Source organism: Aythya fuligula, chromosome 20 (assembly GCF_009819795.1).
Source record: "Aythya fuligula isolate bAytFul2 chromosome 20, bAytFul2.pri, whole genome shotgun sequence".
NCBI classification, from domain to species: domain Eukaryota; kingdom Metazoa; phylum Chordata; class Aves; order Anseriformes; family Anatidae; genus Aythya; species Aythya fuligula.
The window spans coordinates 4,817,637-4,836,472 of record NC_045578.1 but is presented as its reverse complement, the minus strand read 5'-3'; the positions used below and the strand labels follow the sequence as shown (position 1 = coordinate 4,836,472).

The following is an 18,836-nucleotide window of genomic DNA, read 5'->3' as shown; positions in this document are numbered from 1 at the left end:
AGATCACCACGACGGGCAGTTTGGACATGCAGATGTGCAGAAGGATGCAACTGGAGTTAATTAAAGAGAAAAACCCCACTGAGATCTACCTGGTGCTGGGCTGGACACACCAACCCCTGGCACAAGTGCACCACCACAGAGAGCTTTCAAATACGCACCATCAAGGGACACCTGCAATGGCCCGTAGGGAAACAGATCTCCAGATAGCCATGATTTTATGTACTGTTTTACATCAAATGAAGGAAAATAGAAAGAACTTTAGAATTCTTTTTAGTTGGATGAAGAGACAGAATCGGAAACACCAGAACACCACCCGGGTCAGACAGCAGCCCCAAATCCTTTCCAAGTCTCCCTAGCCAAAATCAGATGTCTATGGAAGAGGTAAACAATGCAACAAGCACATAGGGAGAATTTCCTCAAATACTCGCTGGCTTGCACATAGGTTCCTAAGTAGGATATTTGCATTGAAAAGTGCTGATTTTTTTTTTTTAATTTTTATTTTTTTTTCCAGTATCACCCTTAAACAATTCAAAAAACATTTATAATATGAAATCAGATTTTAATTTAGATGATTAATGGGAAAACCATGGCTGCTTTAAAAGACATTGCTCTTCTTTGTTAATCGTTATTTAATATTCAGATTTTTCTGGGTTTCCATAACTTAGTCAGAAGTCAATATTTAGAAATAAGTGTTGGAAAATATTTTCAATAACCTTATTATTAAAACAGCTTGTGTGCACAAGCTTTATTAAGGATTTTTCTGAATATTAAAACAAATATGTCACGAAAGCAATCAATCAAGATGCCACAACCCCACACAGTTACATTTTTAGTATAATCAAAACAAACCTGTGCACAATACCTTTTGGAAAACAGACTTAGAGCTTTTAGAGAGGCTCTGTGGCAATTTATGGTGTCGTTGTTGACTCGACGACCTTGTGATTAGACACTAACTTTGAAGCCTTACAGTATTTTTGACTGTCTGTTGTCCTTCTCTATTGTAAGGCTGAGCGTGAAGGTGTATCTACCCCACCCTTCGAGATTTTCATCTGTCTGCTCCAGACAAGAGTAGGAAGCAGAATGTGTATGTGCATTGCGTCCCATTTTGCATTTATATGTATTTCCCCCTCTAAGCAATGTGCACATTCATTTGCTATGGGCGAGATGCTTATGGGATGGATCTGAGGCTAACGAATGGATTCCTTCCCTGCTAGAAAAGTCCCATCTAACAGCCACGGCAGGGGCTTGTTCTTCGTCTTAAGAGAAAGCAGCTGAAGGAGAGTGACCCTGAACACTGCTATACCTAATGCTCTCCTCTTCGGGAGGAGTGCTGGCAAAAGTACTGAAACAAAATGACATTTTCATTGTATGCAACAATATTATAAAAGCTATTAAGGTACATTATTTTACACGTCCTCATAATCTCTCCATACTGCTTTACTTAATTTGTGATAAAATTGTTGAGAAAGGGTACTTAATGTAGGACAGTCAGTAAAAGTAATTTATCATCTTCCCGCTTCGGTGCTCACGTTATCAGCGAACTCATTTTCTGCATTCATCATGCAATCAGCCTATTATTTGCATATTAATCAGGCAGTGGACCATGAAAGAGCCGCATCCCAGCCAAATGCTGCACTATCTCAGGAGGAACACTCAGTAATTATCATACATCAGTGTTATGATGTGGTAATTGATTATAACATCTTTCTGTTGCCCCTGGGGAGTCCCACTGCTAACCCAGCTTCAGGCATTCTGTGCAGATTTTTCTCTGAAAATTACAGAAACCATTGCTGTCCTTTTATTAGATTTTTTTTTTTTTTACCTTTACAACAGGCAGCTCTCTGAGCATTTCCAAGTTACTTTTGCCTTTTTTTTTTTTAAATGATACCTTAATTAGAAAAAAAAAATCTGCCACAGATCAGAAAACGCTTTTTTGTTTTAAAAAGAAAAAATGAACAACAACAAAAAAAAAAATCACCCCTAAACAACAGTTGGGCTTGCTCCTCTTCATCCTCTCTTTCAGGGTCTGGTGGCTTTTTAGGTACGGGCATTGCTTACATAATACTCTTCCCCACCAAACCCCACAAAACGTTGCAACTTCAATAGACAGTAATTGCAAAGTTCGTATAAAGGCAGTTAAAGTTGCTTTATTTAGGTGCCAAATGAGAGGCTAATTTTGGTCCTCTCGTAAAGGACAAATGAAACATCTGCCAGTTCAAACTTGCACTATTTTTAGGAGCCAAGTTCCAGAGGGGTAAAAGAGAGAAACAAATGCGAGCCACCAGGGCAGGCACCGGGCAGCTCACCTAACACCTCGCCTCTCCGGGGAGCACCCAGGGTCAGCTCCCACCTGCACCCAGGCTCCCTTCGGCAGGCAGAAATGTGGGGCTGGGGGCCTCAGGAGAAGGCCGAGGAGGGGAGAACCCAAAGGGGAGCACCCCAAAAATCAGCAGGGCCTGGGCTCTGCAGTGAGGCCGGACAACTGAGAGTAACTCACAAGGACAAAAGGACTCCTCCAAAGCACCTCACTGTCCTCGGCCAGGCTCACTGGAGGTATCTGGAGCACTGACATCAAAATGGGGACATTTTGGGAAGCTCAGGCTGTGCCAGTGGGTAGTATCAAAAAGATTCTTCCGGGGAACAATCATTCTTTTCAAGCACGCTGTGGGGCATAATACGGAGAGCCCAGGAACAAGCATCTGTAAGGTGTTTCTGGCAGAATCTTTGAGAAGTACAAAAGTGGGACACTTACAGGTCAGGCCTACCTTTTGTTTCTGATTGTCCCTAGACTTTTTCCTTTCATGAGGCTAATTTTCCCATTTTAACTTTTATTTAAATTTGATTTCAAACCTGTTTTGTTTTCAGCGCAAGTTGTGGTTCTTAACAGATTTCAAATAATCACTGGATTCTTTCATTTGATGTTTCTCTGAATGGCTGTTGGCAAATTTAAAAACCTCCAATACCTATCAAATTAGGGGAGACAAACTCATAATTTTTTCCTCTTTTCTGCTGCACTCTAATGCAAAGGACAGGCTAGAAGGTACCTTAGAAGATATTAATTTTCTGGTAATTTTCTTTTTTTTTTTCCTTGGGGATTATTTGCTCTCAAGTAATACGTAACTCTTTATAATCAGAAGAGGATTCAGAGTCTAGCAGGCTGTTTATTTCCCTGTGTCAGAGCTACTTTGAGCAGAAGGCGGCTGCCTTGTAGCTCCATCCCCATTATAAAAAAGAAATAACAACCTGCACATTCGGTGCTAGCACACCTTCTTTTCAGTATTTTGGGAGGAAAATAGCTCATTATGTGTTCTTTGAATTGAAAGCAAGGTAATTTTCATCCACCGGAGGAGCATTTTATAATTCGTTGAGCAGCAGTGGGGCTGGCACCCAGCACGATGGCCATCTCCATCCTGCTGGTGGCAGCCACAGGGGCTGGACCCCGCAGCCACCTCCTTGGCCCCGTGCCTTCTCTTCCCCCTAAGCCACCACCACGAGCTCCTGCCAGCTGCTGGAGCCTCCCATTTCCGACAGAAAACTGCTCGAGCCCTTTGGAGAAGAGCCCTCCCGACCCCTTCTGCAGCTGCCAGCCCATGGGGGACAGGGCGCAGCCATCGCCCCAGCTCCTGACCCTCCCCGAAGCCCCAGCACGGCTGCGACGGCCTCGCTCGCGTTTCAGTGCTGCTCCAGTTATTTTTGTATTTGGCTTTCAAACGTATCGGCTCATCGTTTTGAGGCAGCTCTGCTGCAGTTGGCAGCTGGCAGGAGAATCCCCCAGTGCCCGGGAAGAGGCAGAGGAGGCAACGTGGGCCCGCTCCCCAAAGGGGCTGCTCCTCTCCAAACGAGCAACGGAGGGACAGCGAACGCTGGTAATTAATGAAATGAAGTAATAAGCAAGGAGATGATGAAAAGTGGAACTTACACAGCTCTCATATTCAACGACCATGATTTCTTTTAAAAAATGCCTGAAGAGTGCACAGGAGGCTCATGCTCAAATTGACACCACCGTTACGGTGGAAGTATGTGTTCACAACCTACATCCACTTTTTAGCAACGATTGTGCAGACTGATACTCTTCCAAATTACCAGAGAAGCATAGCAGCAGCAATGGTCAGGGGAGTTTCTTTTTCCATAGAGTTTAAAACAAACGTTCATTAATGAGCTCTGCTTTTTAAAATGAAGACTGTGACTGTCAGCAGTGTGCCTGGCACATGAGCTCCTTGCTTGGAGACCCTGCCACGCACACCGAGGGCAGGTGAAGGTGAAGGACCCCCACTCCCGAGTTAACCACAGAAATAAAGCAGTGCTGCCACCTGACCGGGGAACTTCTCCAAAACGAACGCTATGAACTCACAGCCACGCTTCAGAGTGAATTAAATTTGTCTTCAGAATACAGCGTGAGTCTCCTCTTGCCATATTAATATGAAAAGTGTGTTGGTGCTTTGTCATTATAATTCAGCCGCAAGGAATATCTGCCTAGAAAATAGTGTTCACTCTGTGATTATGTATTTTATTTTAGCACTTTTATAATAGTAAAGCTATGACCACAATGAGGACGGAGTCATCTTCTGCAAGTTTAATCACTGGGTGGTTCAATGGAAGGAAAAGAATGTAACTAGGACAGGAATTTCTCTACAAATACCGACTCCTTACAAAGCGTCGCTGATGGACAAAGGACTGCGGCCCTGCGGCACAGCCCGTGGAGGCCAGGCCGAGGCAGCAGGCAGAAATGACCAGATGATGCCTGGCAATGATATCCAATGTTATATTAAGAACGAAGTTGAAGCACTGACTTCACGCTGCATTCCCAGGTCCCAGTAAGGTGCCTTGACAGCGATTCTCCCAGCTTTATTGATACCATAAAGGCTGCCAGGAAGGTTTTCATGGTCCAAATGTCAGGGAAATGGCACAGAATATGATCACACACGTTACAGACAGACTACAACAGCTGCCCTTATGAGAAGCCAACTGATATCCTATGGTTTGAAATCAAGACAGCCAGGGCCAACTGCTGCAGCGCCGCAACCTCCAGCCACACAGGAAGAATGTGGAAACCTCCCCAGTATGCACCAGTGGGTTTCAGGGTTTCACGGAGATAACTGCTCAGCTGACTTTGTTGTTCAGCTCTGAACTTTACAAACGCATTTGTACCTAGCACAAAAGGAGACAACGTTCTCAACCACATGCAGGCTCATAAACTGGTCTTTGAACATAACCTATGTATGCAAGGAGTTCTGAGCCACGACAAAGCCATGTGCTCTCCCTTCTCTTCCCTGCTACAGACCACATTAACCAGAACCATTTCATGCCAGGCACAGTTTTGTTAACTCAGAATGCCAGCAAAGGACTGCAAAACAATCTCCCTCTTCTTTTTGATTCACCAGGAAAAAAATGACTAAAATCTGGGGAGATCCTTCAGCATCACCGGACCGAGCCCTCCTGCGCTCACCAGGTACCAAGGATTCAGTTCTCTGTGTGCTGGTCCCAGGCACACCTGGAGCACCATCCGACAGCTCTGCTCACCCAACACAAAACAGTACAATGAAGGAAATCATCATGGACCATGGGGAGGGGAGGTCAGAGCTTCTACATTGCCACCCCGTGGCCAGCGAGCTCTCGGGAAGCATGTCAGGGTGGTAATCCTGAACAGGAATAGCAAGCCCGAAAGGCACGCTCTCCCCCCATTACTTCTCACGGAGTAGTAAGATGTGACAGCACCCTTCTGTTATCGGATAAACAGGGACATCTACCCCGTACAACATCAACTACCTGCACACTTGCCAGCTCCTGGACTGAAAGCTATTACAGGAATGAGTATTATATAAATAAAAATATAAGGGATACCTGGGCCTGTCACCATTCCGCAGTATGTCTGCTAATATCCTAACTACAGTCAGCATAGATTGCATTTTCATTTTTTTTCAGATTTCTTTCCCAAGAGATGATAAGAAGTAATCTCCCTGTTGTTACAAATGTTTTATTTTGAAAATAAGGCTTTTATGCATATTTTAGTTGATCTAAATACAGTAGATCTTGGGTTTTTAAATCACCAGATAATATGCAATTATCTCAAGCTAGATTCTGATTTTGAAACAAGCTCTAATTAGCTCCCCATTTTATGCTGCTATAATCCTTTCTTCAACTCCCATGAGCGTTACTATTGCTAAGCAGCATGAGGTTAGGAATGATGGATGATACCCAGAAAGGAAGACAAACAAAAGGGAAATTCAAAATCCCCTGAGATCACCCGCAGCTGTATCGGCAAATGAAGATTTCCACATTAGGTCATAAGACGACCCTTACAGAAACACACACCAAAAAGGCACGTCTTTCTCCCACTGAGTATTTGCAAGTCTTTAATGTAGTATATAGAGAGTATATGTCCTTCACAGAGGATAAATACTAAAGTGAATAAAAATTCAGCTTTCCTGGGAGTAGTTATGAAATCAGGAGCACCGAAAAAGAAAGTTGGTCTTAATGTCATATAGATGCTCACTAAAGATATAAGACCCCAAAATAAAACAAACTAATAAGAGCTATATACAGTACAAGTATTTAGAAAAATATCCAAGCACATAAACCTTCTCCTGACACATGGCTACTTTCCAAGCCCAACCCAGCTCTGATCATCAGTAATGCAACTAAATAAGGGCCAAATTCATCATGAAAAAATGCTGATGCACTTGGGTGACACTAATTCAACTTTTTTTTTCCATGTGATTTGGTCCATGCTTTTGACACATAAATCATTAAAAAGGCAGATTTACCCAAGGGCATTAGAGCATTTAGGTGGAAAGAAATACACAGAAAAAATGTTAGAAAAGGCATAGCGATACTATTTTTGACCACCTAGGGTACAAACACCATTTTTGTGTAAAACACGTTCACTGGAACTTGCACAAAATTCTTCTAATCGCCAGAGCCTTGGCCAAGGTCACAGCCACAAAATACAGGTATGTACCTGGTTGTAATTTTGGTACAGGCTGTGTTTTTCAAAAAGTCATAAGTACTGCTTGAAAAGAAGAAAAATGAGCCAGGCTTCTCTTTGCAATCTCCAATTTATATATATACATATATATATACATATATATATGATGCTTATCCATCTTATCCATTCATCCTTACATATAAAAGGCTGATGGGTCCATCTGTCCACGTGTGACAGTGGAAAACTACTGGACAAAAGAACAGATTTTCATGAATGAGGTGCTAATCAAAACCTTATGATCTGGAAGCATAACTAACTGGGTCAGAAATCCAGAAAATCTTGCTAGTTTGTTATAATAGTGCCAAACAGTAATGAAAATACTCACGGCTAATAAAAGTTTGAGACGTTACTATGCATGTTGACACTCTGTACACTGAAGACCTTCTTGGCAAAGCACTCAGGAGCCACTGAATGTATTAGTTTAATTTCACTTCTTTCCCTTCATGCATTCAACAAGTTCTGAGCCAATTATATTACGTAGAAAAGGCTTCAGACCTTTTCTCATTTTAAAATTGGTCTGATTAATTTCTATTTTAAAATTACAAGTATGCAACCTTTTCTGCCTATATTTTCCTGGGAAATGTCTCAGAAGACCAGAAAATAGGAGCTTTTTCTTTTTTTTTTCTGCCCTGCAGTAGAGGATCTTTCACAAATGCATAATTATTTTTACCCTTTTCCAAACTGTTTGCTGCGCTTTTAATTACAGAACAGCTGCTAATAAAAGAAAATTACCAAACTGCCCTTCCTCATTCAAATATCTTGGTTTTGCTCTTTTGTTCTGCGTGGTGTCACAACCCTTCTTATTCCGCCATCCAGAGAGAGGTGCCGAGAAAAGAACGCCTTGTAAAACAATTTTGTTTCTAATCATCAGGAAAGAGGAAGAAAAGGGCACGAACCCATTTTCTCATTTGTAAGTTTGCTTTAAGGAAAGAAGGACAGCGATCATCAATAATATGATTTTATTAGCTGATAGGAACATGTCGCGTCACACAATATTAGCTCAAGGGCAGGAGCTGACAAACGAGGCTGGGAGTGTGGGAGTGGAGCAAAATATCACGGCAGCAAAACCCAACTTCCTGAAGGAAATCACTTTCAGCTACCAGTGATCCTCATGGGAATCCCTAAGGTGGTCGAATTTTAATGCTATGGGCTTGTCTTTCAATCTTTTATAATTACAGTTAGTCATAAATATGATGATTAGCAATAACAATGCAGCCTTTTCCCAGCTCCTCTGATTTCAAATTCCTCTTAAAGTGGCTATAATTAATTACTCATATTTTCCATGCTGTCTTAGGCATTTATAACTATAACAGTTACTCTTGCATAGTATTGATGCTACAAAAAGTAGTCAATGGCACACTCTTAATGAACAGCAGCATATAAAATGTCACAGGAAATTTCCATGTTTGCTAAATGCTCGCCTATAAGTAACAATAGCTCTATGATTGCAAATAATTTTTCCCATTTTGGTTTTGTTTTTATGGCTTGTTTCACCAGGGGCATTTTTTGCTTTTATCTATTTATTTCCCACTGTTCTTCTTAGGAAAAACGTGGATTGAATTTCATCACGGATTTTCTTCTAGTAAAATCTTTTAGAATGCAAAATAGTTTCCCAGCAGTGCGGAAAAACAGTTCAGTTGAGACAGTCAGAATAAAGCTAACAAAGTTGAGGAGAGTGTTTCAGAATGGCAGGAAGGTAGAAGAACATACCCCATCCTGCTCTGTATCCTGAAAAGCAATCACTCTCAAATACTAGCTGCAAGTACAGAGCAGGGCACAAGTATTTTTCTAGGGTAGAAAAGAGCCTGAGTGTTTTACATCAGTTAAGCATATCATTGGTAAAAAGTCTGTGTGGGTAGAGTTTGGTATCTAACAGCAGGAACACAGCTGTTCTGCTCCTTCCTATACTGTGGCCATCTTCCGAAAACCTTGAGCAATTCACTTCTCATTGACACTCATCTTTGCTGCATCTGCTTTTTTTTTTTTTTTTTTTTTTTTTTTGCAAATGGAAAGGGGAGGGAGGAAAAAGGTCTGCTTGGAATATTTAACGAAGCTTGAAACAGAAACACATAACATGGTCTTTTCCCCACCTTCAAATTAACAAAGCAGATTTTGTGCAAATGAAAGTGGAAAAATATGCCAGTGAATAAGGCAGCTGGAGTACGTAGATCACATTACAAACGAAAGGCTTGTTTTACAGCCATTGTCACATGTCAAGTTGATAAGCTGAACTATGGTAAAAAAAAACACAACAACCCTACAGAACCAAGGATCTCTAAGATCAGACAGAGTCTCTTTACCTAATATATGCAGCTAAATATGTGTACTCCCTACATCTGCCATAGCAACAAGGAGAGAAGGAGGAATTAACTGTGTTAATAAAAAAACCTGAAGGGTCTCCTGTATGATACAACAAAACAAGAGAAACCTCTCAGCATCAAAGCAAAAGAAATGTAACAAAAGCACAGAGAATTATTTCAGAGCAAATCATTGAAACCAGCTGATTACCTGAGCTTGCACATCCCTGCTGTAGGGAATCCTGTAATGATGTCACAGAGTGAAGGACTAGATAAGAGAGGAGAGGAAAATCAGGGAACAATAAAAGGAGATGCCAAACCACAAACTAAACAGTAAGCAGGCTCAACAAATAGCAAACCGCTGATCTCAGCAAGGGCACACTGCTCGTTTAAGTCAGTGGCATTATAAGGGTACAACCGAGGTCAAACTCTAGTCTGGCCTTTCTGTATCAATGGGTATTAGGATAAGAGAGAGCCACAATAAAAGCATAATTGCAACACAGCATTCCCCCTTTACAGCTGAGTTCTAGCTCGCCTCCTGAGAAAGCAATCGATATTCTCCTAGGAACAATATCAAAATCCCCTATGCAACCCTAGAAAACAGCACACAACATTTTCCAGCTTTTCAGCCAATTTTTTTTGGAATTACTTATCGGATTCATGCCTAAATATTATCGCCCTCATTAGGAACTCGATAACGGCTGCTTATCAATTGCACATAAACGAGCGCTTCTTGTGTAAACATTCCCAGCCAGTCCCCCTAGGAACCGGCGGGGATGCGAGGCGGGACGCTTCCCCTTCCACCAGCGCCTGGGCTGCCGCGGGGTGGAAGTCCTGCTTACTGCAACTTTAAAAAGATCTCCTCCTCCTCCTCAACTCAAACAACACAGTGGAATTTTAATTACCTTGTCCTTGTTGCTGCCCTTGTGCAGGCAGGACACACTGTCCCAGCTCACCATTCAACCAGAGCTGCATACGAATAAATGGTTCTCGGCCTTTTTGTGTCAATTTACTCCATGGCTTTGGCCTGGAGAGCATGTCACTGACACTTCCTTGGGACAGCCCCAATACCTGAAGTGAAGCAACCAAGAATGGCACGTTAACACATTTGGGGTAATTTAAGGGGGTAATTTAAGTCACTTCGGCTTCCTCTACTGCTACATTGCTCGAGTCAATTAGCAAAACTTCAAAATGACAGATATATGTACGGGGATTGAAATGCTTTTCTCCTGCCATAGTTTCGTTCTGGAGAGTTTTTTTGTTTTTTCTCCCCTGCGGGAATGGAGTGGCAGTACAAACAGCAAAAGGATGGCTCGAGATTTGCATGCTTTCCATATTTAGTGTCAAACAGTTTCATCGATCCTAACAGGAAAAACACAGCATACCAGCTCACAGAAGGAGATAAAACAGGACATGATTGTCATGTATTTTGTTCTCAAACAAAAATAATTGGGACTTCTGAGACTAGGCCTTCATTTGGTTGATTTGTTTTTGGTATGAACTGTAACGAGGTGTGCTTTCACCTGTAGCAGCAGCTGCTCCATGTAAGTAAACATTTCGGAGCACAGCTTACCGCAGCAAAGGGGGATTTCAGACGAGCAGAGCCCAGTGACTTGCTGGAATTCAGCACAGGTGCAGGGGTTAAAATTCATACTTAATGAAAGGTGCCACGGGATCCTTAATGACCCCGAGAGGTCAGGCTTTTCATTTTACGTTTTACTGAAAAGGTAATAGCGCGATGCCAGCTCCTATTATGCTATTAGATTGATTCAGTTCTTTATGGGAAGAAGAAAAAAACAGATGTCCAGCACTCCTCGCAGCCTGGAAGGTGCTTTCTGGTGGTCGGGGACCCCCCAGCTCCCATGTGCTCAGAGCCCAGCATGTGAGTCCTAATCACACATTGCGTGTCTGTAATCAAAAACTGCTTAAAAAGGTCTGAAAGCACACTGAGATGTGGAGCACCAGGTATGAGAAAGGACTGTGAACTCTTGAATTAAGACTAAGGAGATGTAGGGGATTTTCCTTGTGTTTGTTCAAATACCCTTGTGCACTTTTCCAAATATTAAAAAAAAAAAGGAAAAATGCTCTCATGTCCATAATCTTCACTCAAAACAAATTTAAGACTCTCCAGTCACGACAATGGTATTACTCAAATATTCCATGAATTCATTACATTAAGCATGAAATACTGAGTCTCAATAATGTTTGCTTCAGCTTTCAGTGTTTCTGAACTCAGGGGCCCCATTTCTAATTGCAAGCAACTGAAGCCAATCTTTATGTAAAATCTATGCAATTCATGAAATACAAGGAAACTAATTCTTTCCTTTGTGAGCGTATTTTTAAAGTTTTTAACATGCTAAGCAAAAACATTTTTTCATAAGACACATGTGGCACACCCCTTCCTTATGCATGGCTGTGTTAAACTGAGCTCTGTACCGATGCGAGGAGCATAATGCACATACAAAACACTGGGGTAACAAGAGAGAACCAATTCTTTACCTTTTCCCCAAAGATCCTTTGGCAGATGCCATTCTTTGCTAGCTTTTCTTTGACCTGACGCGTTAGTTCTATTGTATCCACTTCCTGGTACATATAAATCTCATACTGCTCAGGTGTCAGTGGAGGAACTGAAGGTTTGGATGGCTTTGACAAGGACACGATAGGGGATGAAGGGAGGGGGCTATTTTGTGGCGTCTCACTGCGACTCGCCCCAGTCATGCTCAATTCAGAACTCTGCGAGTACGGAGATTCAGCGTTTGGCCACTCTTTCCAATACTCTGAAGAAGATGGTCCTTGGAGCTGGCTACGATCTGGCCTAGTCTGATTGCTGACCTTTTCTTTTCCACCACTGGCTTCCTCTACTTTTATATCTTCGGGAAGAGCTGCATTTCTTCTCTCATGCTGCACAGTATTCCACCAATGGTCCTTCCAAACACCACCACGTCCCAACTCATTTTTAACATGCCTCAACATACCCTGGGCAGAATCACTTATTCCATGAAGCTCTAAAACAGGTGCCTCCTGAGGCTCCTTTTTGAGCCCAGAGAGGTTCTGCAATGCAGAGATACTGGAATCAGTGACAGATGAATGTTTCTTCAGGGATATGGCCAAAGGAGAATAGCTGGAAACCGAAGACATTGCAGGTGTAGATACTAGTTTGGGGGACAGGATAGAAATGTCAGCTTGAGATAAAGGTGTTGTTTTTAAGGCAGGTTCAAGGGCAGCCTGCTGTGCCTCCATTTCGCGTCGGGCTTGTTGCAGAATGGATCGAATAGCATCATCAGAATTGCCACTGCTAGATGCAGAAGGCGGCTGAGCCGGCTCAGCTATGAAAAACAACCAAAAGACTAAATGCAACAGAGGAATATGCTTTATATTCAACATGCGCTACTGTAAATATTTCCCTGCAAGAAAACGGGCTGCAATACATTTCTGGATGGGAGGGAGGAGTTTTCAACTAAGCAAAGATTCTCACTTTTCAAAATAAGGTAAGATTTCCAAAGTTCTTCACTGGAAAATTTTTATCGTTGCCAAAGTGCTGGACGTTTGCACACACTGACTCAACTGCACAAGTCTGTTACTACTTGCAAGTTTTCCACCATTGTAAAAATTTTCAAATAAATGCCTTTGAAAATCAAGCCTTCAACTCTTCCTCCCTCACCCCCAAGTGGTCAATAACATTTTATAGTTCTATTTACAAAGTTATTTAACCTTTCACTTTTATCTCCACAAATGAATCGTAACGCACACACTGAACACAGCTGCATCCACCTGGACAGACTATTAATACCCACTTACAATATAAATAAGGTGAGTCCTTTTAACTCCAAAAATAAAGCGCACAAATTACAACAAAGCAAGAAGTTTAGTAAAAGGCTTCATTATTTAATTTGACAAGCCAAATGTGCTCCTGCTTCCTGTTTTCTTGTTCCGTGGTTCCAATCATTGAAATAAACAGCTCTACAGAAACCAGGATGACTCCTGGCCATCACTCTCTGCCCCATTTCAGAAGAGACTGCACCTAACTGAGGTATCTCAGTGGTGAACCCAGGACCCATGTGGCTGTTCTGCAGCATTCAGGAGATGAGCAGAGACTGTAACATGGGTGTACACTTATCTCTGCAGAGTAAGAAGGTTTTTTTGCAATGGCATCTGTTTCCATTTAACTTAGCTTCCACTGAGGACCCCAGTGCTTGAAAACCAGACCCTCTGAAAGCTGCTCTACAAAGACTGGGAAAACTGAAGCACTAGGGAGTGGCAGGGAACCTATACCCTGCAAGAAGTGACCTCAAAATGAAGTAAGATTTGAAACAATCTGCGTATTATTCTACTGATACACCTCACCTGAATACATTTCCCGATTTGTCTCCCTATACTCCTTCCTGTCACACGCTATAAGGTATGTAAAAAACTAAGAAATGGGAAAAGATGGTGAGACCATCTCTTCTGTTTTATCTACTGGTTTCATAGGGAGTTTTGAGGCTGAGTTAGTATTTGAAAGGAAGTCCGACACTCTTAGATAAAACATGCTACTGAACAATGTGCTTGCAGTTTCCTGCACACAGCCCCCATTTTTCTCTATGTAATCATCGCTGCTATAAACTTATTTATTTAGATCATATATTAACTGGTCTTTAATATTTTGCCATGAGATTAGCATAGTTTTCATTTCAAAGATGACTATCCAAAACTGTAAATCAGTTTTTATTTTAAAAAATGAAACAGAAGTATTGCAAAGTACTCCCTACTTCAATATCAGCCCTCTAAATGTACTGGAAACTCTTTCAAAGTTGGGAGGGCTGTGGAGTAGACAGAAATGTTAACTACATGACAGCTTACAATGAGAAATTAAACTTATCTCAGGCTAAGATGTTAAACATTAATGAAATTTTTGGAAAAGGAAATGCTTTTTGGATTAGCCAGCTCACTCCCTGAAAAAAACCTATATCCTTACATTCTGTAACCGAAGTCATGTCTGAGTTTGCCTATGTTCTAATTTTAGTACACGATGTCCACAGTAAGATGGTACTGTGGTACTAGTAATTGCTGGCTGGATTGTGACCTTCACTCAGGCAAATCCACTCAGTTCCCTCTCCCACGCAGTTGTGTCCCTGAGGCCTGAATTGGAGAGCACTGAACAAAGACCCCGTCAAGCAGTGATGTGTATTAACTTATCCTGGGCTGCATTACAGACAGAAACCACTCCACTGAATAAATAATAAAAAAAAGCTCTTCAAACCTACATTCAAGGTTTTAAGAATATAATTAACTGACCAGAAAGCTCATGGTAATTGTTTTAATTAAATTCTGAAGTAAAAGTAGCAAGAGACGAAATGAGGCCGTACCTGTTTTCTGTACTTGCAGCTCCCTTTTGGCTTGTTCAAGAATGGATTTGATGGCTTCATCAGAGCCAGTCTCTGTGGTTCGGATTCGTGTGGTTATATTACCTGAAGAGGAAAACAAAACTAATGACACTTGGAAAGCTTCTATTTGCTTGTTTGTTTTTAATACAAAGACATACAGTGTATATATATTGATACAATGATAGCATAACCTGACAATAGTTTATATAGAACCTTTACCAACATCTACAACACCAAGAACATCCTTAATGACACAATAAAAGAAAAATATCCTCACTGCATGAAAGCCTGTCCGCTAGCTGCACTGAATGATGACAGCACTGACATCACCAGAGGAAGAACCACATGCTCATACATTCCTTTTCTAGTATAACACACACAGGACATTTTTTTCTTTTTTTCCTTTTTTTTTTTTTTTGGAGGGGGAGAGGAAACAGAAGGGAAAAGAACGCGAGGGGAAAGGAACAAAGATAAAAATTTAAGACCAGAAGTCATCCTTAAAAATTGCATCAGCTACTAGGCAAACTAGGATGAGTACACATTCAGCCCCAAACAGATTAAAAAAACGACTAGATGCAGGAAGTCAAAAATATTTTTTGCCTTTCTAAAGTTTTATGCATTAAGAGAAACAATCATTTAAGGACTGATACGATTTGACGTACTCTCCAGCTAAGAACTATTACTTGTTTGTGTTTTTTTTTCGTTGGTTTTTGTTTTAAACACTAAGGGGAGAGAACAGAGGGAAAATTCCTGTGACTGTGAAAGCTATCGCATTGCTCATTAAGAGATTATCATTTGTAAGTGAGCTGTGTAATTTCTGACTGGAATCAAAGTAACTACAGAGTTCTGGGGTAGCCGTTTTTGTTTTTGCTAAAAGAAAAATTCTGCAACTAAAATGTTCACAGTTCCTGTTTAATGGTAACTTATTGATCTGATGTTCCCTTATCTCTTTGTTCAGTCTTTTCCATACACCATACTGCAGAAAGCATCATACTAATTTAACAGCTTATTAAAGTGTATTTGTCAACATAAGCCCCATGAGGAGAAAAGTAAAATCTAGAGCAGAAGCAGTACGCAACTGATATTGGATTACACATAATTGTGCAGCTTTCTTGCTCTAAAATCATAGTAACAGCAAAGAGAGCATTTCAGTAGATGTGATGACTTTATAAAGCCACTTCTATCACTTAATTCTCTTTATCTGCATATCTACTGAGGATAGGAGTGGAAAAAGTATCCAAACAGGGTTAAGTTAGTACAGCAGCAGCAGAATTAGAAAAAGCAAAGTGTTGGTCTAACCCATGGTTTGTTTTATACTTACTGTCTGTTTTTCTATCAGATTCCAGGCCAGAATCAAACTGCACAGTTTTAAGGAAACACACAGCTAAAGCACACTCCACTTCCTATGTATTGACTGCAAAGAAAAACACCTGCCTGTGACGTACCTTCAGACCCATTTCTTCGTTTCGGTACTTCCTGAAATAGTCTGTTCAGGTTCTGGCCTGGATTCTCTGTTGAAAAACAAGTTTGGTAAGAACAAAACAATCAGGGGATGGTTGCTCTGACATCATGGGCTGTGTGACATGAGAAGATAGCAGCCTGTCTCTAGAGACGAGGGTTCAAGCGTTCCTCAAACCCTCGAGTCTTTGTCTGAGCGCTGGAGGAGCTGGCTACTTTGGAAGAAGCAAGGCTGGCTGATTTGTTAATAAAGATTACAGCTACGTTCGGAAAGGAGATTAGACAGATATAAATAAATGTCTAGAGATACCAAAAATGAAGAGGTTAAAGATGGGCAGATAATCCCCTCAAGTACAATCATCAAAAGGAAGAACAGATTATAAATCTAACAGTGTTCACTTTCAATTAAACAAAATCTAGACAAATCCTGCCTGTCCTTTCCAATATTTCTAGACTGTAAACAACTTACTTTTCAGCTTCTCTAAATGTAAATCTCAGTCTTCATTTAAGATGAATCAAAACGAAATGCATATGTTATTTCTTAAAATCACGACCCTAAATATGCAAAGCTGCTTTAAATTAGGACTGGTTTTTAATTAGTCATCTCACGTATCACCTGCGATACTTTGTCAAAACACTTTGGGGAAAAAATCACACAAGACACAACAAAAATGTGGTCTCAATAAACAACCCCAAATAAAAATCGCCAAGTATTTCTGATGGCTGATACCCATAGCAGCTACTGACCCTTTTTACTCAGTGTTTTGAAGTAAGGGGTGTAAACATCCCTGTTCCTTGGCTGACAAGTACAAGCCAGTGGCTAACTACAGCATCAGCAAAGATACTAACCTGCATGAGTGCTGAAAAGCAGTGTTAGAAAGGTCTACTTTCTGCACCTTTTGTCTGATTGAGGTGAAGATAGCATCAACGCACAAACAGCCTCAAACATGGAAACTTTCAATATTTTACACTTGTAACTAATAGGAAAATGTGGCAAGACCCTCGGCTGGCGAGCGCTTACCTCTTTGTCTACCCTGGATGCTGCGAAGAGCCAAGATGTTCTGCTCGTCCGAGAGGAACTGCTTCATCTTATGAAATGGCTCCTTGCCTCTCACAGTCAGTTTATTCCATGGCTTTGGCCGGGCTAGTATCTCACTCACAGACCCTTGCGACAGTCCCAACACATAATGTCCAAATATCCGCTGTCCAATATTGTGCTTGATCAACTGCTCTTTCACCTGACGTGCAATTTCGGCTGTGTCTATCTCCTCGCCTTCGGAGATGCTCCCAGCACTTTCTGACTGGCTGGGAGACGGGGCCATGCCATTTACATCCGGACTTTGTTGTAATGGACTTTGGGAAGAGATGGAGTTTGTGCTGTAAGGACCTGTTGAAAAAATCATGCTTGTGCTTCCTGCTTCCTGCATTGCCTTGGAGTAGAAGGACTGCATTAGCTGTCGCTGGAGGAGAGAGTTTAGTGCAAATTTTCCTGTGGAGGCCAGGGGTAAGCTGGGGCTTGCCAGGGATGAGCTGAAAAAGTCTTGACTTAAACCCGTTGGTGAGAACTGGTGTGTACCATTAGTATTGGAAGCCTGCTCCCCCGCGTTGCGGAGCAACTGAGAAGGAGGGGAGGCCGGCAAGGTTGCAGGACGCTGACTCTCAGGCTGGTCTTTCCCTTTTCTCCTGGCTGACCCTACAAGGAAGGTCAAACATAATGCATTATGGGGGATTAAAGAGGGAAAAACCAAGATAAAAAATGCAAAGTTTGCCCCGCAAAGGGAAAAAGTGCAGATTTACAAGGGCCAATGAAGTGGCGTTGGGATTTTTGTTTTTGTTTTGGTTTTGGTTCGTTTTCATATTTTTTTTTTCATAATTCAAATTTCAATAAGCCAAACAAGGCCCCCAAAACAAACAACATGCATTTCATGTTTGCACCTTTCTTGTATGTTGCAGCCTGGAGAATCCCCCTTACAAACATTAAAACTAGAACAATTACATGAAGTGCAGTTATACATTTAAAATAAAGGCAGTTACAGACAGCAAGTCCCTTTGATGTCTCGCATTCAAGACATTACTCATTGGACCTGACTGAACCCAAATGCAGCAAACATTTACATTTTGGAACAAACCAATTTGAATAAAGGAATCACCATTAGGTGGATGCACCAAGATCACTCAGTTTAAGTCATAAAACGCTTCAGAATTCAGTAATCCCAGTGCCAGTGGCAACTTTTAACTTTCTTCCAGCTGCAAAAACCATAAGCATTCAAGTATCTGGAAATTCCATGACTTGCCATTTAAAAAATGTGCACACAAAATGTAAAAAGCCCACATTAGGAAAGCTAAACGGCAAACACACTTCACTAAAAAGAAAGTATTTTGTTTTTCCAAGCTGACCTGCTGGTAATATATCTAAGTGTATCAGACAGGAAGATTATTGTGTTCTGCATGCAAACATTTTGCATAACATTGTGCGTGGGGGAAGAGACTTCTGGTGCCACGGATGAATTTGTTCCCAAAACAGAAGACAGCCTCAAATGCTACCACTTGGTACATCTTGTAATGCCTCTCTTCCCTAACCTTTAAAGAGTCTCCAAGGTCTCCAAGTTTTATTTTACTATCCAGCCTATAAAACTGCAGAAATCAAACACTCTTCAGCATTCTTGTTGCCTGTTAATCTCCCTGCCATGCATTACCTCACACTCTCATCTCTCATTCACCCCTCCCTCCCTT

General features: G+C 41.4%; 1 protein-coding gene across 5 annotated transcripts in view; it reads right to left on the bottom strand.

Annotated features, from left to right (window-relative positions):
• The window catches only part of CUX1 (cut like homeobox 1), a 268,484-nt gene that overhangs the window by 52,322 nt on the left and 197,326 nt on the right, over window positions 1-18,836 (bottom strand). Inside the window, exons 15-20 of one of the 5 annotated variants that reach the window (XM_032200831.1) lie at window positions 17,125-17,796; window positions 16,091-16,156; window positions 14,628-14,729; window positions 11,782-12,608; window positions 10,188-10,353; window positions 9,494-9,550 (exon numbers count right to left, since the gene is read on the bottom strand). The exons of 1 other annotated variant lie outside the window; for it this stretch is intronic. In XM_032200831.1, the coding sequence (XP_032056722.1) occupies window positions 9,494-9,550; window positions 10,188-10,353; window positions 11,782-12,608; window positions 14,628-14,729; window positions 16,091-16,156; window positions 17,125-17,796 (1,890 nt within the window). The remainder of the gene's footprint in view (window positions 1-9,493; window positions 9,551-10,187; window positions 10,354-11,781; window positions 12,609-14,627; window positions 14,730-16,090; window positions 16,157-17,124; window positions 17,797-18,836) is intronic. 3 more of the 5 variants (XM_032200833.1, XM_032200832.1, XM_032200835.1) reach the window with 3 other exon arrangements.